This window comes from Rhinolophus hipposideros, assembly GCF_964194185.1.
Source record: "Rhinolophus hipposideros genome assembly, chromosome: X".
Taxonomy (NCBI): domain Eukaryota; kingdom Metazoa; phylum Chordata; class Mammalia; order Chiroptera; family Rhinolophidae; genus Rhinolophus; species Rhinolophus hipposideros.
Genome location: NC_138046.1, coordinates 2,354,817 through 2,374,614, shown reverse-complemented (window position 1 = coordinate 2,374,614; position 19,798 = coordinate 2,354,817). Strand labels below are relative to the sequence as shown.

Genomic DNA, 19,798 nt, shown 5'->3' with positions numbered 1-19,798 from the left:
ATGTGCCTGTGCCTGTGTGTGTGTGTGTGTGTGTGTGGTGTCCCTGGTTAGAGGCGCTTGACAGGCAACAGAGGGGAGGGGGAGAAGGAGAGAGACACGTCCCAAGCAAGGCTGAGAGGCTGAGGACGGACTCTTTTGTCCAAGCAGCTCTGAAGTGTGTGTGTGCTGGGGGGGGGGTGCTGAAACCAGCTTCCTCGCTCCAGAGCAGGCATGGTGCCCTGGTGCAGGGACTGGCCCCAGTGGGGCATGTGCCCCTTGGGTCCCCCCAGATGTGGAAGAGCTTGGCCCCCCCAGGCCTGACTTGGCACAGCTTGGGAACCCCTGGGTGCTGGGCACAACTCTGGCTTCCACTCCCAGCCTAAACTGCCAGCTTAGAAAATGGAAGAAGCATCTGTGGGAGAAGCAGCAAAATGGAGGCTGGGCCGGCAGAGCCAGGTCCCTGGCACGCATGGCGGAGGGCCTGTCTGGTTATTCAGCTCTGCAGCACCCAGGGTAGGGGGAGACAAGGAGGGCAGGTGCTGATGGCCCCAAGCTGGTGACCATTCTGGCTGCCTCTGTCCTCCTCTGGGGATAGGATGTGCTCTCATTCAGAGCAAAGGTGAGGACTTCCTGCAGAGAGAGGTCCTGGGTTCTGGTCTTCTGTCTCTCTACACTGACTGCGTCCCGTGTCCCTTGCCTTGGCCCCTTGCCCTCTGCAGCAAGTCCCCGTGTCTCCTTTTCCTCTCTAGCATGGGGTACTACCCTTGCAAACACTCTCTCATGCTTGTCCTGCTCAACTGAGAGATGAGTGACAGTTCCAAGGCTGGACCAGTTGGCCAACGTTTGTCTGCCAGGGATGGTCCCTGGATGGCGCCTGGTCCTGGGAGCAGGGTCCCTGAGGGGGGCAGTGGGAGGGTGGACCAGTGGCAGCTGGGTCCTCTGGATGTCAGTGGTACTGGGCTTGAAGCATGGCTTATCACATGTGGGCACACATGGTACCCCAGATGCATGCAAGAGCTGCATGAGTGTCCTTTTGCCTGTGTTTCTTTCACATGGTATTTCAGGCAGCTGTGTCGGTTTGGGGACTCTGAAGAGTCATCAGTTCTTCCTCCTGGGATCTGGGACCAGAGTGGGGCTGCAGCTGGAGTCCTCCTCCCAACTCCTAGGGCTGCACGGCATAAAGTTCCGTGACCAGACCCAGGAAAGGTGGAGGCATGACTAGCCAGCCCTCTCCCCCTCTTCACCTTTGTGCTTCTGGAAGCCAAAGCTGTGTGGGAGGAGGAAAGCAGAGCAGGACCTTTGCAGGAGCTCTCATCCTGGATTCCCAGCTCTGCTCCTCAAAGGAGACCAGGGGTCAGGAAAGGGGCAACTCAGCCAGAGAAAGATGCAGGATGGGTGCCAGGTTACCTGGGGAGAGAGGCAAGAGGGCTTCTCCATTCGCGGGGATGATGAGAGTGGGAGTCAGGGAGCAGGTGCTACTTGTCTGTCCAGTAGTATGACAATGGCCACAAGTATATCTTGTCTGGGAGGCCACCTCTGTGGGCTGGTCGGACTAACCCTGTGTTCTGACCCCTTCCCTTGCATCTCCTCCCATGGCTACTAGGTGTTGAAGACCATGGACTCTGCTGCCCGTCAGTCCACGGGCATCAGCTCCTCCCTCGTGGGGAGTCTTGTCCACTCTGCTCCTGTCCCACCCCTGGCTTGGCCTCTGACACCTAGCCAACCAGATCCTACCCTGGCCCTTTCCACTGGGAAACATGGAGGGTTCAAGATCAAATGCCCCTTGGTAGAAAATGGATTAGGTCTTTGACTCCTTCTGACCATATGAAGAATTGGGCTTGTGGGGACACATAAGGAGATGTAGAATGAGGGTTCATGAGGTATTCTGAAGGGGGAAGCTTGCCTTTTGCCCAGGAGCTCTGCTGGGGAAGGGGATGGGTGGCCAAACATCAGTAGCCTTGGCAGCTTGCTTTAATCAAAAGAGCACCTGGAGATCTAGGGTCTAGCCCCTGCTCTGCCAGTAACTCCAAGTGTGCCCTTAGCACAACCTGTGTCCTCTCTTGGCCTCAGTGTCACCATGTATCGCAAGAGAGGTTGGACAAGATGGTGTCTGCTGTCTTTCTTACTCTGACATGGTGGGAGTCTGTGGTTCAGAAGGGGAGCCAGTCCCTGTCCAGGTCGTGGGTGCCCACGTGGATGCTGGGTGTGGTGTGGCTTTCCCGCCATGTTCTATTTGTGCCATCTCCCTCAGGCCATCCCTGCACCCCTCCTAGTCAACCCCAAGGCCCTGGAGCCCAGCCTCTCTATGAGTGCTCCACTGGCTGGCTCAGTCTCAGACAACTGATGTGAGCGAAACGAGCAGTTGGGTTTTGGAGTGATATGGCTCGAAGCAAGGGGAGAGGATGGCCTCCTAGGGGTCACCTTGTCCCCATCTGTGGCCGAGAGGTGTTCTGGGGTCCATTTGAGTTCTCCTAGTCTGTGGGAGTTGGGGAAGAGCAGGCTGACCGTGGTCAGATGGCCAGGAGGACAGGAGGCACTTAGGGAGCTGCTTGTGTCTTTCCCCAGGTCAATGGCAGTGACGGCATGTTCAAGTACGAGGAGATAGTTCTTGAGCGGGTGAGTCAGCCAGTGGGACAGGATGAAAGGGGAGGGGAGGGGCTGAGCCAAGAGAGGGGAGCGCCCTGAACCTCTAAGACTCAGGGGGGGGGTGCATTGAGAACATGGGGAAACAGCAGCCCTCAGAGGCCACATCACTGCCTCAATCAATCAAGCGACTATAACAAATATTAATTGACCTTGCTCACTGAGGCCTGGGGAATTGGGGAGGGGATGGCTTTGCTGAGGCCTCTGCGCCAGAATGGTCAGCATTGGCTGGGAAGCCAGCAGGTTTCTGATAAATGTGCCCCGGCCGGCCTGCCTGATGTGGCCCCTTCTGAGGGGCAGGGGCAGTGGGGCGCCCCGAAGCCTCCCCTGTGCTCTCTGGATGAGCGGACTGTGCCCCTCCACCCGTTTCTGCAGGGCAATTCCGGCCTGGGCTTCAGTATCGCAGGTGGCATTGACAACCCCCACGTCCCTGATGACCCTGGCATCTTCATTACCAAGATCATTCCTGGTGGGGCAGCTGCCATGGATGGGAGGCTGGGGTGAGGTGGCCTGGGAGCAGGGCGGGGTGCAGCAGGGGCAGGGCGGCCATGAGGGAAGGGGGGGTGACTGGCAGGATGACCCTTCCATTCAGTCATGGAAGGAGGGAGGGAGGGAGGGAGGGAGGGAGGGAGGGAGGGAGGGAGGAGGGAGAGAGGAGGAGGAAGAGGGATGAGGAGGGAGAGAGAGGAGAAGGGAGGGAAGGAGGAGGAGGCAAAGGGAGGAGGATGGAAGGAGGAGGGAGGGAGGGAGGGAGGGGGAGCATGGCGGAAGGGTGGAGGGGTGGCAGGGCAGCCGGCATGCCTCTGGGCTTCCCCCACAGGGTGAATGACTGCGTGCTTCGGGTGAATGAGGTGGACGTGTCAGAGGTGGTGCACAGCCGGGCTGTGGAGGCGCTGAAGGAGGCGGGCCCTGTGGTGCGGTTGGTGGTGCGGCGGCGACAGCCCCCACCCGAGACCATCATGGAAGTCAACCTGCTCAAAGGGCCCAAAGGTACGTTGTCTGGGTTCCCTGTGCTCTGGCTGGAGGCCCCTGGTTGGCCTGTAGGCAATGGAAGGGAACGGCCGCAGTCCTTGCCTGACTGCCTGGTCCAGCTCACGGCCTTCATTCTTGACTTTGGGATGGCAGCCTGGTGTTTGGGATCCCTGGGGGGAACTCCCATGGGGCAGTGGGTTGGCTGTGGGCAGGGAGTTGGGTTTAAGATTGACCTAGCACTATCACTTCTCCTGTGCCCCTCTGCTGCTCTCCACTGGTCCCCACCCAGGCCTGGGTTTCAGCATTGCTGGGGGCATTGGCAACCAGCACATCCCAGGGGACAACAGCATCTACATCACCAAGATCATCGACGGGGGTGCTGCTCAGAAGGATGGCCGCCTACAGATCGGGGACCGGCTGCTGGCGGTGAGACAGTCTTCACAGGGATGCCCAAAGGGTCAGGCAGGGACGGGGAGCACCAGCGGCTTCTTATCCACCCGAACCTCACTCAGGGACTAGGCAGCATGGGGAATTTCCAGAGCATTATGGCAGTCGGGGTACCCAGATGCCAAGGCCCTGGTTCTTTTCATGGCTGCGAGTCCCTGACCCACCCCACCCCCACCTCAGGCTTCCCTGCTCCTCACAGCAGTAGCATACTAGGCCTCTGTGAGAGGCTGCTGAATTTCACTGAAAGGGCACCTCCCGGGGGCCGAGACAGCCCTTCCTTCTGCCAGGCGCCAGCCCCAGGCCTCTCCTCTTCCAGGTCAACAACACCAATCTGCAGGACGTGAGGCACGAGGAAGCCGTGGCGTCTCTGAAGAACACCTCTGACATGGTCTATCTGAAGGTGGCCAAGCCGGGCAGCCTTCATCTCAACGACATGTACGCACCCCCTGACTACGCCAGCAGTACGTACCCGCCTACCCTGTGCCCTGCCTGACGGCCATGCGCCTGCTTCCTGGGGGAAGAAGTGCATCCCCCTTGGTAAGGTAGAGACACAGCACAGACTGTGGCTCCGGAGGACTGAGGCCCCACCGAGCTCTGTCCCTTCTAGCTGGTGCCCTTGGACAAGTCCCTGGCCCCTGTCCTTAGTTTCCTCTTTGGCAAAAAGGAGATAATGGTGTATGTGCTGCCTTCCTCGCGGGCCTGCTGCAAGGATCAAATGGTATCACGGACGGACGAGAAAGCCCTTGGAAAACTGTATCAGGCTACAGAGATGTGAGGGGTTATTATTAGTTACACCTCTAGCCATGCCTCCCTTTGTAGACTGCCTTGGCTTCAGCTCTTTCTAAGAGTCACAGGAGTGCCCCCGCCTGCCCGGGATTCACAAAGGGGCTGTGGAGGAAGAACCTTGGGGGGGGGGGACAAGAGGCCTGAGCAATCAGCACCCCGTGGGCTCTTTTGCATCTGAGGTGGGATGTGAGGGACAGTCCTTGGGAGGGGGGAGGGGACGTACGTGGACTGCTCTCTGAAATTTTCTCCTCCTGTTTGCCTTGCAGCTTTTACTGCCTTGGCTGACAACCACATAAGCCATAATTCCAGCCTGGGTTATCTCGGGGCTGTGGAGAGCAAGGTCAGTTACCCTGCTCCTCCTCAGGTGCCCCCTGCCCGCTACTCTCCCATCCCCAGGCACATGCTGGCCGAGGAGGACTTCACCAGGTAAGACCCCTGCCCCTCCATCCTACCTAGGGGTGGGGAGGAGAGGAATCCATGGCTGGCTGGCCACAGGCCGAGCGCTTGCCATACGGTAAAGAAGAGGATAGGGTCCTCATGCCCCTGACTGTGGGCTCTGAGGCCCTCCCTCAGCCCTTGGGGTCCTAGGGACAGATGGAGATGAGTGCAGGGACAAGTTCCACCATCAGGGGGAGCGCCAAGTGTGTGACCCTGATGGGAAAGTGCAGAGAAGGGGTGGGGTGGAACACTGAGGGGCTGAGAGGTGGAGGCTGCCAGGATTCCTGCCTCGAGCCACTTGCAGCCCCCTCCATGGCAATCGTTCCAAATTAGAGAAGAAAGCCGTTCAGCCAGTGGGGTTGGCTGCACGGGGGAGGCTGGTGGTAGGGCACCTGCTCCGCCCCACTCTGGCGTGGCTGCTGTGGAACTGGTCGGGCCGGCCGGGGTTCCGGGGGACAGGTTTGCTGTGGGGTGGGGCCTGGTAGGCTGCTGGGCTGGCTGCAGTGGGGCCGGAAGGGTAGGCAGACGGAAGGGTAGGCAGACGGGGAGAGAGCCACTGGAGCCATGGAGAAGACACACAAATTCTCAGGCTCCAGCTTGACCCTGGGCCTGGGCTCGGCCTCAGCCTCGGCCTGGAGGAGGGCTTCGCAGAGGTGGGCCTGGCCGCTCCGTTCCCTGCGGCCTGGAGGGGATGCCAGGTAGGAGGAAAGGAGGGCTTCGAGCAAAAGCATCGAGACTCCGGGAGGGAGCCTCATGTCCCAGACCTGGAGCGAGGAAGGAGGAGTGTTGGACTTGGGGCTCTTTTGATGAAAGATGCTTGAAGTGAAGGTGGGGGGCCCCGAAAGTGTGCTGGGACTGGGGATGTTTGGATATACCGAGAGGCTGTTGCCCTCACCTGGTGACACTGACCATTTACGGAGGGATTTCTCAGACGTGGTTAATTGTAGTCCAAGTTTTCATGTGTTTGTTCCCTTTCTTCAGATGGGCCCCTCAGCCCCTTTTGGGGACCCGGGAGTTCTTTATCTCTGTCCCCTACATCACCTAGCAAGGGTACAGAGTGGTAGCAGGTGACTGTATCTGTTGTTGAGGGAGGTCGGAGGGGAGGTTGGGGGGTGGAATGTTGAGATGGCAGAGGAGCATGTGGAAGTGAGTGTGCACGTTTTGTGGATGGCAAGTGCAAGCAAGACCGGGATGACGCTACCGCTCCTAACCGGTTCCCCTTCTGTGGCCCAGGGTCCATTCCCACAGCTTGGTAGGATAGGAGAATGTGGGCGAGAAGATCGCCAGTGAGTGAGCTCTGAGATATGGTCTCCAGAGCCCAGGGTAGGGGTTTGTTGACCTGAGAGAGTAGGGGACTGTCTCCTGGGGAGGTGAGTCCAAGCCCTCAGGAATAAGGGAGGGAAGAGGAACTGAAACTTGGCACCTGGCAGAAAACAGCAGCCAAGCAGGTTCCAGGAGAGAAAGGGAGGAACAGGGTATCATACGTAGGGACCCAAGTCCTTCTACAGTGATACGGGACTTGTTTCAGGCCGGCCGCCATAGGGACAACAGTTAATATCGACCTTGTCCTGACCCTTCCAATCCTTTCCCACCAGAGAGCCCCGCAAGATCATCCTGCACAAAGGCTCCACAGGCCTGGGCTTCAACATTGTGGGAGGAGAGGATGGAGAAGGCATTTTTGTCTCCTTCATCCTGGCAGGAGGCCCAGCTGACCTGAGTGGGGAGCTGCGCAGGGGAGACCGGATCTTATCGGTGAGGAGACAAAGACGAGGTGGGAGGATGGGAGCTGTGCCAGTCTAAAAGGGAGAAGGGGAGACCTTGCTTTCTCCAAGAAATGCTTCTTGAGGTGGGGGAAGGGCTAAAAGCTGGAGAGAACTTCTACTTTCTTTATAGATGTCCTCAGTGAGGGCCAGGGACCAAAACGAGACTTTTCCTTGAGGAGGAAATAAATGTCTCTTGCATCTTAACTCTGGTTGGCATTTGACCCCATAAAGATAATTGTTACACTAGAGATGTCACATCCTTTAGGTCTCGTCTTAGGGGCAAGGATGGGACATGGAGAAAGGCATCCCCGTAGGCTTATGGATGGGCTACCATGTCCAGCTCCAAAGTGCTACGACAGAGGACCCCATTTCTGGCTTTTGGGGTGGCTCATGGCTCCTGTTTTTAAACAGGTGAATGGCGTCAACCTGAGGAATGCAACTCATGAGCAGGCTGCAGCTGCTCTGAAACGGGCTGGCCAGTCCGTCACCATCGTGGCCCAGTACAGACCCGAAGGTAGGAGACGGGGTTGGGACACGATGATTAGGGGAGTTTAGGCTTACACCAGGTGTTGGCGTTTCGCCATCACAGGTGTCAAAGCCACTTGACTAGGTGCCTTCTACCCCAGTGCGGCAACCTCTTGCTTGCTCTGTTTCCTCCTGGGCAGGAGCTAAGCATCTCCGGCTGTGCTCAGAGCCGGCCCATCAGGCCTGCACTGCAGCAGAAGACCAGTAGTGGGCAGCAGCCTGCGGGGGTTGGAGGGGGGAAGCACCGAGTCTGGAGCGGCTGGAAAAAGGGGAGGGGGAGGAAGCGGGCGGAGGGCTCAGAGGCGAAGACAAGGAACTGTGTGCCCTGGAACAGGAGGAGGGTACCTGGAGTAGAAGGACCTCAGGGAGAAGAGATCCGACCTCTTAAGAGATCTTGGGCCAAAGCTCTATGACCCCCCCCTTTTTCTCCCCACATGTGGGTGACCATGAAAGACCCATAAACGCGCTGCAAAGGTGATGCCAAGCCCTCGGGATAGGGAATCGGGAGTGGAACCCCCTCCCCCTACGGGGGGCCTTCTTTGTGTTCTCTGAGAGCAGTCGCCGGGCTGGGCCGAGTGGGCGGGGCCTGTTATGCAAATGAAGGCGTTTGATTGGCTGGGGCCAGCCGAGGCCCAGGTGCCGAGGTGAGCTGCGGGCCGGCGCGCCCCAGCCAGCCGGCCGGCGGGGTGGCCATTGGCGGGCCGAGCGCTGCCTCCAGCCACACGCCCCGCCCCCTGACCCAGGCGGCGGGCGCCCCTCCTTCCCCCCTCGCGCGCCTCGAGCGTCTCCTCCTCCTCCCTGCCTTCCCCATCCCCCTCCTCCCTCCTCCCTCCTCCCGCGCGCCCCGCTTTGTGTCCGTGGTCTCCCGCGCGGGACGGAGGGGCGGCGGGAGCGGGCTCTTTCTCAGCACGAGACCTGGACTCGGAACCGGCGCCAGGTGAGGTGGGGCGGACTGGGCTCAGGCCCCCCCAAGTCCGCCCGAACCTCTCTACGGTTCTGTTCTCAGACTCTCTCTTTCTCAATACTGGGCCCCCCACTCTGCGCTCTCCCTCGAGGCCTTTGGCCGCTGGTCCCCAGCCCCCGGGGACGCAGCTCGGGAGCCCTGCCTGGGGGTCCCTCCCGGACCTGGGGAGCGCCCGCTCAGCCTCCACTGGGCCATCCTGCCTTCGGCACCTCTTTGCCATCACCTCTCCCTACCCACCAGCTCTGCCCTCTTCTCTCCCCAGGGCTCAGGCTCTCCCCAGCAGCTCCCTAATCCCTAACTTCTGAGGAATTTTCGACAGCGCCCCTCCCCCACACCCAGGACTCCACCAAACCTGGCTGTCTCGGGGAACACCGGAGATGGGCTTGGCGTTCTCAGGCCCCCCCCACCCCCGTTTTTGTTTGCAACGACTTATGTCGCCTCCCCCTCCTCTTTGTTAGCCGGGCCTTTGTCCCTGAGGGCTGCAGCGCCGGGGCTCCTTGGACACCTAGGTCCCGGGGGCGGGTTACCAAGGGGGAGGAAGGGACCTCTCCCGGACAGGTGCTCTGGTTCCGTGATGAGGAAGCGAGAGGCTGGGAGCCCTGTCGCAAGGCCGTAAGGGATCGAAAGCGCCTACCTTTGTCCTTTCCGCCCTCCCCCCACTCTGGTTCAGTACCTCAAGCCGAGAGCCTGAAGGGAAAGAAGAGAGGGGCCTGCCACCTTCTGCTCTGGGCTGTTTTGATCGGGACAGAACTGTAGGGAGGTAACTACCAGGAGAGCTTGCTGGTGTGAGGTAATGGGAAAGAGGGATGCAAATGGACACTTGGAGTCATTTCTCTCCATGTTTGGTGTTCAGCTTAAAGACAAGAAACACACCTTAGGGTTATTGTTTTTATGATTTCTGTGTGTGGTTTTCTTCTCAGTGTAGAGCTAACCATCTGATTTTTATTAGCAACCAGTGTTTATCCATTTCGTGTCCATAACTTTGACAATGTAGGTTCTGCAGAGAAAATGGTTTCTCTTGCATATTTGTGTGTATGTCTGTAGGAGAAATTGATGTGTTTCTTTCGGTTTTGCTCTCTGATGTTGGACACGTGGAAATAATACGGTGAATTTGGTGGTAGGATGTTGCAAACTGGTGACTACATCTTTCTCTGATAAAGGGATTCACTGCTGTCTGGGTGCCTTTCTGAGAGTTTCTAATGTATGTCTTATGCTAGGTCTCTCTACCACTTGCTAAACAAAACTTTGCTTCTTAGGATGTAGTTGAACTACTGCTGATAAGGCTCGGCACCCCAGTCTTCTTTGGTTTGGTAAATGCGACAGGGCCCCAACATGCACAAAGCTTTTTTTTTTTTCCATTCGAAAATGGACCCTTGGAGACAGATCAAGACAAGAGGTACAGTCAAGCATTCTGTGTTGGGCACTGAATTTTCTTTGATAAAGTGATACTTTTTAAAAATAGTAACTCCATGTCAATCATTTTATAAACAAATTAAATACTGTTCTCTGGGAGATTACATGACGTGGGCATTTGCAAAGTGAATGATCCAAATATGTGTCTTTGGGCTACAATGGCAGAGACTGCGTGTTGTTGGCCAAGTAAGTGTTCATCATTTGCATTTTTCCCACATAGAATGTGGGAGCTGGGAAGGACCCTGTAGTCCAACCCCTCACTGCAAACTGGGACTGTGAGCCGGAGAGCATAGACATGACTGGCCTCAGCTCATGAAGGGAAAGTTGCCGAGGGTCAGCAGTCACTTTCATCCTGAGGTCCACCAGTCAGGACCAACTGTGCTCGGGAATACATGAGCCACCTAAGACCGAGTTAGAGGAGGAGCGGCAGGAAAGGAGCTGCGGAAATCACAGAAGACAGACTAGGGAAAGCAAGGTGTGTGTGCAGGGGAAGATGAGAGCGATCTCCATGGTGGCCACCAAGACACCATTGCCAAAGCAGGCAGCCTTTAGCTAAGCACCCTTCAGCGGGAGGGCTTTAAAAGGTAGCTTTGACTGCTTAGAACAATCAGAACAACTGCAGCTCCTCTCCCCTTTTTCACAGCTTAATTGACGTGTAATTCACGTAGCATACAATTCACCCATTTAGGTGTATAGCTCGCTGGCTTTTAGCGTGTTCACAGTTGTGCATCTATCGTCACAGTCAATTTTAGAACATTTCCATTACCCCTGTCCTTTTACTACACAGACAGGCTGCAGGCACTGGAGGGTGAGAGGTGGAGGATGGTTGCTTCCCTCTGTCTCTCCCCTGGGCACTTCGGGGCTGTGTGGCAGCTTGGTGGAAATGCTGTAGCCTTGAGTTTCTTACATAGGTCTGGTTTGCTTAACGTGGGTTCAACCCAATAATGAAGGGAGGAACTCTGTCTGTCTATTTGAACTCTGTAGTGTGCCTAGCGTGGGTGCTTTGCAAGTATTTTTATGATGAAGCTTTGGAAAATATTAAAATAGAAGTACTAAGTGATAAAGGTATCTTAGTGAGAGATGCTGTTTAATAGTTTCACTCCTGATTGCTCCAAACTGTTGTGGACACAGCAATCCTACCTATTAGCTAAAAATAGCATGGTGTTCTTGGGCATGTATAATCCTGCTTAACATTCAAATTGAAATTTTAAACAACTGGCTTTTGGCGAAGGCGCTTTTCCAATTTATTCTAAAATGAAAAAGATTTTTCTGTGACTTGTGGAATTGCTCCACCAAGGGAAGGATGGGCTTCAAGTTACAACATTTTGATTTAGAAACTATCTCCTACGTTTCCCCCCCTCCCACTTTGTGTCAGCCTCTGCTTCTAAACTGAGCTATGAGCTAGTGTTTTTCTGGAAAGCCCTTGCGTTTATAGAGTAGAACCTGAACCCCAGATCAGGAGGTGAGCCAGAAATTGGTCACTAAGGGTAGCTAAGCTGGGAACTGATCCTCTGTGACCAGTCTTCTCAACCGGAATGTAAATCCAGGCAGACTGGGAGTATAGGGAATAAGAGAGTGAGCGTTTCACCAGAGAGAGAGAGAGAGGGAGAGGGAGAGGGAGAGGGAGAGGAGGGAGAGGAGGGAGAGGAGGGAGAGGGAGAGGGAGAGGGAGAGGGAGAGGAGGGAGAGGAGGGAGAGGAGGGAGAGGGAGAGGGAGAGGGAGAGGGAGAGGAGGGAGAGGAGGGAGAGGGAGAGGGAGAGGGAGAGGGAGAGGAGGGAGAGGAGGGAGAGGAGGGAGAGGAGGGAGAGGAGGGAGAGGGAGAGGGAGAGGGAGAGGGAGAGGGAGAGGGAGAGGAGGGAGAGGAGGGAGAGGAGGGAGAGGGAGAGGGAGAGAACAGGTGGAAGTTTATCAAGGCCAGGAATCAAAGTCCTGAACTGCCTGTTGCCATCCTAAAAGAAGGCTAATGTAGAGAAGGAAGAAAACGGATTCCTGGTAACAGAGTTTCCATACTGAACAACTGGAAGGCAGGTCGTGTTTTAGTCATCCTTCTGTCCCCAGTATCCAGTCCAGGGCATGGTGCGGGCTTCGTTGAGTTGAATTAGTGCATATCTCTGTGTTCCAGATGACTTTGTAAGCATTAATCTCCAGCATTAATATCCCTGTGGGAGAGGCAGTATTATCCCCATTTTACAGGTGAGGAAAAATGAAGGTCAGAGAGGTTGAGTGACTTGCTCAGGGTCACACAGTAAGAGGCAGAATCAAAATTTATAGTCCGATTACCTGAGAACTTCCACAGCAGAGAGGTTGTGAGCCCCCTCTCTCCACCCAGCTATGTGTGGGCACAGCAAAAGCTACTGCTCTGACTGAGATTCTGCTGGTGCCAGAAGCTGTTAGTAAAGAGTAAAACCTACTCCCAAATGTCAGCTTTTTACGCTTGCCGGCCACAAACTCCTGCACCAAAGGAGGAAGCAAGCTGGCGGGTAGAGAGGCACCTGGAGGGAGGGAGACCCCCCTCCTGCAAAAGGACAGTGGACTTAGGAACACTCCCACCGTGTAATACTGTGGGGGAACCCCAGGAGGAGCCCCAAACAATGGGAGTTGGTTTGCTAGACTTAGGTAGTAGCAAAGGTGTGTGCAGGCTTAATATTCATGCAGTAAGTAGGCGTTTCTCATTTCTTCAAGGGAAGTGCAGTTGTATTTGTCATTCATTTTTATGACCTTACAATTCGCTCATTAAGGGTGCGATTCAGGGCTGTTTAGAATGTTCAGAGTTGTGCACCCATCACTGTCAGTCAATATTAGAACATTTTCACCATCCCAGAAAGGAACTGTGAAGCCTTTAGCTGCCATCCCCCACCCCCTCAGCATCAGGTGACCACTAATCTACTTCCTGTCTCTGAATTTGCCTCTTCTGAACATCTTGTATAGTATATGGTCTTTGTGACTGGCGACTGTCACTTACGATAGTGTCAGGTTCATCTGTGTGTAGCGTATATCAGTACTTCATTCTTTTTATGGCTGAATCATATTCTGTTATATGCATACACCACATTTTGTCTATCCATTCATCAGTTGATGGGTGTTTGGGTGGTTTCCACTTTGGGGCTATTCTGAATAGTGCTGCTTTGAACATCTGTATGTACGTGCTTGCGTGGACTTTGCTTTCATTCTTCTTGGGTATATGTACCTACTGGGTCATGGCGACCCTGTATTGAACCTTTTGAGGACTGGCCAGGCTGTTCTCCACAGTGCCGCCCAATTCCACATTCCCACCAGCAGTGTGAGGGTTCCGGTTTCTCCACACCCTCGCCAGCCCTGGTTAATGCCAGTCTTTTTGAGTCTAGCCATCCTGGTGGCTGTGAGGTGATCTCGCCTTGTGTTTTCATCGGTAGTTCCCTGATGATCAGTGATGCTGAACATCTTCTCACGTGCTTGTTTGTCATTCCCTCCCCTGATTCAATTCCCACGGTTTCCATTCTGACTTGAGAGCAGAGTAGGCCACTGTGTTATTACTCAGGTGATTAGAGGGGACCAAGAGGATAAGGGAATAACTTTCACTCTTATCACCGTGTGCTGGAGGGGTTTAAGGATTGGCAGTAGATAACTTCAGCTAGGAATGCTGACCTGATAAAAATGGCAGGGCTCACCTTTTTTTTTTTCAACAGCTTATTCACATACTTTATAATTCACTCATGTAAAGTGTACAATTCAGTGGTTTTTAGAATGTTCAGAGTGGTGTAGCTGTCCCCACAATGAATTTTAGAACAGTTTTCTCACCCTAAAAAGAAGCCCTGTCCCATTGGTGGTCACTCCCTGTTCCCCCCAACTCCTCCCCTCCCGTAGCACCAGGCAACCACTAATCTACTTTCTGTTTCTATAAAGTTACCTTTCCTGCCTGGTTCGGATAAATGGAATCATACGCTGTGTGGTCTTTTGTGTGGGGCTTCTTTCCTGTAGTGCGATGTTCTTAACGTCCATCCATGTGGTAGTGTGTGTTGGCACTCCATTCCTGTTTAAGGCTGAGTCGTATTCCGTCCTCTGGGTAGAGCATATTTTGTGTATCCACTCTTCAGTCGGCAGACTTTTGGATTGTTTCCACCACTTTTGACTATTGTGAGTACTGCTGCTGTGGACATTCACGGGCACGATTTGGTCTGCTCCTGTTTGCAGTTCTTTGGGGGATATGTACCTAGGAGTGGAATTGCTGCGGTACCTTAACGTTAAGGTATCTTAACATTTTTTTAGGAACTGCCAGACTTTTCCCCAAAGCGGCTACACCCTTTTTACGCCCACCCTGTTTTTCAAACTTAAAAGAAAAAAAAATGTTAGCCTTCTTTCCAGTTTCGCCTCCTGGGGCCAAACTTCATATACGTGCACGCCCCCGGCTTTTCTGTCTTCCATGTAGCCCAAGGACATGGTAGCTCGAGTTGGCAAAGCATTCTGAACCTACCTGGACAGGTGCTTTCTTGTCCTTGTTAGATGGTTGGAGGCAAAATCCTAGGAGCTCTGGTGTCTGTAAAACATTGGCTCTTCTGATGGGGTAGAGTGATTAGAATAACATATGGCAACGAGAAAGAATTCGTTCTTTTGTGGTTATAGCTTTTTAGGATTTCTTTTTAATTTAACGTGTTGCTTGTTGAAATCTTGACCCTGAGTTTACACTGTTGCTTTGTTTAAAGAATTAGACTTCTGTTCCACAACAGAGTGATAGTTTTATTGTTTTTAAGTAGAGAAATAAGAGAAGTAGAATAATTTGGGCTTATTGTCACAGAAATTTCAAAAATACTGTTTTTGCTCCCTTTCCTCTTAAGAAAAGTGTGTGTGTGTGTGTGTGTGTGTGTGTGTGTGTGCGCGCCCGTCCGTCCGTCCGTGTGTGTCCGTCCACCTTATGGCAGTTGTCTTGTGCTTACTACCCTTAAGTGGGTGAATGATCTTATATTAGTACCTCTTTGGGCCTTAATTTTCTGATCTATGAAATGAGGGGACTGTGCAAAATGATCTGTCCTCTAACTCAAATTCTGTGTTAGATAAGTGGAAGTGAGTTGTGAATTTACTTTACAGGTTTCTATTTGTACCTAGACTGTTATTGAATCACAGTCTTCAGCTAATAACAGTCTTCTTTTAATAAGTGTCTTGTCTTCCCCTCTTCTTTCCTGTGATAACGCTTTCATCCACTTGAAGTGGACCTTGGTTTACTTTTCACTGAATTTAGATATCTTAAAAAAGCAAAGGCCCTAGAGATTTGGGGATTTTTCCACTTGATGAAATTGATTGATAAAAAATTTGAATCGACCCAGAGAAGAAGATTCACATACTTTGTATAAATATGTACATTATGGAGCTGGATCCATGTCCTTAAAATTTTCGAAAAGGATAAAGAGATTTTGCCGATCGGGGGTTAAGTTCCAGACTAGATGATCAAGAGTTTTTCCTAAATGCTTGGAAAAGGAAGTGGTGAGCACAGGAAGCAGTATTGATTCACCAAGGTCGGATAAGTCATGTCAGATTGGCCAGGTTGCCTTGGTGGACAGGGTTACTGGACTGGTAGGTCAGGAAAATATGGTAGAGGTGGTATGTGCAGATTTCAGCTTCTTTGGGCCAGTCTTGGAGAAGATGGCCAGGTGACAATAGTGATAATACGTTTAAGTGGATTTGTCTGTAACTGGTTGAATCCTCGATCCCGGGGGAACATGGTGAATGAGCCAGGAGCAGTGTGGAGGGGAGTTTCTAGTACATGTGTGGCCTGGCTTTGTCCTTGGGCCTGTCCTGTTCATTTTGCCTCCCCACCTCCCTCAAGTTATATTTATTTTTCCCTGGATATAAAAGTATTACATTTAGATTTGTAGAAAATTGGAAAATATAGAAAAATACAAAGAAAAAGAGTTCGATCACCTGTAATCACTTCCAGAAATAACCACTGTGTAAAAGTTTAGAGGGAAATACTATTCCATCACATGTGTGCCCATAATTCATGTGACTGTTCCCTTATTGGTGAGCATTTAGGTATTTCCAGTTTTTTTATCTTATAAATAACACTTTGATGGCTATCCTTGTATGAGGCTTTTTTTTTTTTTTTTTGAATCGGTGATTGTTCCTCAGAATGAATTCCTTGGAGTGGAATTATTGGGCCAAAGAGGATGAACCTGTTTTTAAGACTTTTGATATATTTTGCTAAATTGGTCTCCACCTCCACCAACAGTATGAGATCCTTGCTAACATGGAGTATTATTTTTTTTAAATCTCTGCGAATTCGATAGGTAAAAAATGGTATTATTTAATTGGTATTTCTTTGGTTAATAATCGAATTGAACATTTGTATATGTGTGTGTGTGTGTTTCTCTCATTGGTCTTTTCTGTGTGTGTGTGAATTGCTTCTTCCTGCCTTTCCCTATGTCCCTGTTGGGATATGCTCATAAGTTCTTACTGATGGGTAAAAGCTTTAATGTAGTTAGAATATTAATTCTTTGTCATATACATTGTAAAGATTTTTCCCAGTTTGTAGTTTGCTTTTTTGCTTTATTTTATTTTGACGTACAGATGTTGTATGTTTTTATGTAGTCAAATCTATCAGTGTCTTCTTTTGCATATTTTGCCTCTGCCCTTAGGTTTGGAAGGGCCTTCCCTGCCCTGAGAGCAAATAAATACCCACCTTTGTTTTATTCTAGTTATTTAATGTTTTTGTTTTTGCATTTAAAACCTTAACCTGCTTGAAGCTTATTTATGATGCAACGTAGATACTACCTTATTTTTGCTCCAAATGTTGAATGAATTGCCTCAGTACCACTTATTAAATAATCCATCATTTCCCTACCTTTATTACACACACACACACACATACATATACCCTTGCGCATGCGCACACACGATTTGGATTTTGGGTTTCTTTTTCTGTTCTGTAATATTTTACTCTGGGATTATCAGTGACTGAAAAATGACCATAGATGTTTTGACAAATAATGAGTCTTTCTCTAGGTCCCATCTTCTGGGTTCCTTTCACAGCAACTACCCCAAAGAGATTCGGTTGATACCCCAATAAAGACTGTCAGAGAATTGGTGATCCTGTTGGACTGATTACTGTAAAGACCATTCGAATCGAGACTTTCAGTCAATGTGGTAGAACCTAGAAATTAGTTCCATTAACTCGAGTTGGCAAGCTTAGTCTTCAGGTGTTGTGTTTCATTCACTATATTGCAGCATCTCTGTTAAGTGGAACCGGTCGTTGTGAACGAGAGTACCCACTACTCAGGGGAAGGTTCGATTGTGACTTCATTCTCCTGTTTTCTGGGGGAGGTGTTTGTCTTGGAGTGGTTCTTATATACTTTGGCTTATGGGTTACAGGAGCTAAAGGCTCTGTGAAGCCTGCACGTGACTATGCTGTATGAAGTTCCTTTGAAATGGAGAAAAGGCCCTATTTGAAGCTTTGATTGGTCTGTTAGCTGATCTGGAATGGGTGAGAAGGACCAATGGCAAGTCCTGTGGCTAACTTTTTCTTAGCTTGATGTGAGATCAAAGCATTTTTCATTCTACTCAGACCAGGTGGCTGAATGTTCTGAAACCTTTGTACGCTCTAGTACTTTCCCCAGTAGTTCTTCGTGCATCCTCGCTAAGCTCTTGGGGGACAGAACATCCAGTCAATTGGGGTAAACTGGACTCTTATGATGCGTAGATGTTGCATGTCGTGCTTTCTGTTTCATTCCCAGGATCACGGTGCTGTGTGTGTGTGTGTGTGTGTGTGTGTGTGTGTGTGGCTGAGGGAGCACATTGTGACAGTGCAGGGACCAGAACAATGATACTGAGGTTTCTGTCCTGGGTTAGTCAGAGTTCCAAGGCCGTTGTTCTAAAAATTTGCCACTCTTCTGCCCTCTCAGATGGACTTAAGAAAACATTTCTTTTTACAATTTATGCCCATTGATTTGGTATTTTTTCACCCCAAAATTTAGGATTATTTGCAGGTGTGAAGATTTCCCTCTTCTAGATCATATTAAACACTTAAATTAGACTAGTCCTAGGTTTGATTCCTTATGGCCCTCATTGATTTGGCCATAAAATCATAATTATGTCAAAATTCGAAGGGACTTGAGGAATTGTCCAGTTTTAGAGGTGTCAGATTCTTTAAATAGTGGGCCCTGTAATTAGAAACTCACCCAGGTAATAGGCTTCAGATTCTTTTTATAGAGACAAGTTTGTGATTCCTAGAAATGTGCTGTTTGGTGGTTCATCTACATATGTCCACATCAGTGTGGCAGGGGCCTTCTTTTCTCCGTGGATTTTGTGCTTTTAGCTCCGTCCATTACTTTTGAAAATGTGAGCTACACTGTTCGGACAGATGTTGTAATTCAGACACATCCTGAGGGTTTGCACTGCAAAGGTTTTAAACACAATTCATACTCATCAAAATCCGTGGCTCTCTCATGAGGTTGTCACTTCATTTCTACCAGAGTGAGGTTGTCACTTCATTTCTACCAGAGTCCCGTGCATTTTCACAATGGGTGATTACTCTGAGCTCAGGGTGGGTCAGCAACGGCAAATGAGGGCTGTATGACTTTGAGATTGGAACACCTGCACTTCCGGAAGAACAAATGAGCCTTTGGGCAGCTATTGACTTCTTTTGAGTTCATAGCCAAGAAAGACACGTGCTATTATTCAGGCCTGTCTTTCCTACTCAGTATTTGTGTGGGCACTCAAGGTCAGGAAATTACATTTCTCTTTTTTACTTTATTTTTATTTGTGTCTTCCCATTGTTCCTACCTGTCACAGTCTGCGTCTGAAGTCTGTCATTCAGTTGTCTCCCCAGCTTCGTTGTCATTTCTGAATTTGATAGGCATGGCTTTTATTTTATTTTGTAGCGTTTCCCTTTTGTATCTTGATTCAAATCATTGGTAATCTACACTCCACACAGAATAAGTCCCCTTTGTTGCTGCCATTTGTTTTCTGTCTCTACACCGTATTCCTACCCATAGTCAAATAGAACCAAAGAAAGTTTCTATCGGCTGGGAAACGGAGTACCTTGTCAGCTTTTCTAAATTAATGACAAATGTTGCTTTTTATTCTGAGGAGACAATTTTTCTGTCATGAGGAAGGTAGATGGATTTGAGAGCCAAGTCTTAGAGGGCAGATGTCCAGTTCTTAGTAGTGAACAGTGTCGTTTCAGGCCCTTTAGACGCTTTATGAGCCTATTAAGTAGATCTTGAAACCGGTGACATGGCAGTGTTTTGCAGAAGTGGTTTGTGGTTTTCTGTCGGTCAGTTTTTAGCATTTTTGGGGTGGGTAGAGGGAGAAAGTTTTGTGTTCTTTTCTCTTATGTTGTTTCCTGAGGAGCCAGAACTTGAGAATTACAGTGCCCAGGGTTGTCCTGCCGAATCTTTACAGCAAGATCCAGTTAACACACTCAATAAAAGTTTGTTGACTCAACAGGGGTGCAGATTGCCATGCTAAACTTTGAGAAGGAAACAAAAACCACATCAAGGAGCTTATACTTTTGTGAAGGAAGTGACATCACCGCAAATGCCGGGTACTAGATTTTAAAAGGGAGCAGCAGTGGAGGGTCTGGAAGCCATGTTAGGTGAAGAATGATTAAGGAAGTTAACAGTATTTAGTCTGCAGAAGAGATAAGTTGTTTTGAGGACATGACGGCCATTCTCTATTATGGCAAATATTATCCCGCCTTTTCCTGGTCTTTCAGGAAAAAAACACACTCAGAAGTTGTCTTTGGTCCTTTCTCACTCTACATCCAAGCAGATGTAAAAGTATCTCTTTGTAGATCCAACATATTTAGGGATTCTTGTTTCTTCTATCCTCAGTTGCCCCCATACTATGTCAGGCCTTTGAAGCCATTGTCTGTGGTAGTAGAATAGGTTCTGTTATATT

The 19,798-nt window shown here is 50.8% G+C and overlaps 1 protein-coding gene across 4 annotated transcripts in view; it reads left to right on the top strand.

Moving 5' to 3' along the window:
- DLG3 (discs large MAGUK scaffold protein 3) overlaps positions 1–19,798 on the top strand; it is a 53,431-nt gene that overhangs the window by 7,392 nt on the left and 26,241 nt on the right. For 3 of the 4 annotated variants that reach the window (XM_081042355.1, XM_081042356.1, XM_081042357.1), the window contains exons 2-9: positions 2,545–2,595; positions 2,998–3,122; positions 3,443–3,612; positions 3,884–4,020; positions 4,358–4,502; positions 5,094–5,253; positions 6,861–7,017; positions 7,440–7,542. In XM_081042355.1, coding sequence (XP_080898481.1) covers positions 2,545–2,595; positions 2,998–3,122; positions 3,443–3,612; positions 3,884–4,020; positions 4,358–4,502; positions 5,094–5,253; positions 6,861–7,017; positions 7,440–7,542 — 1,048 coding nt within the window. The other variant, XM_081042358.1, reaches the window with a different exon arrangement.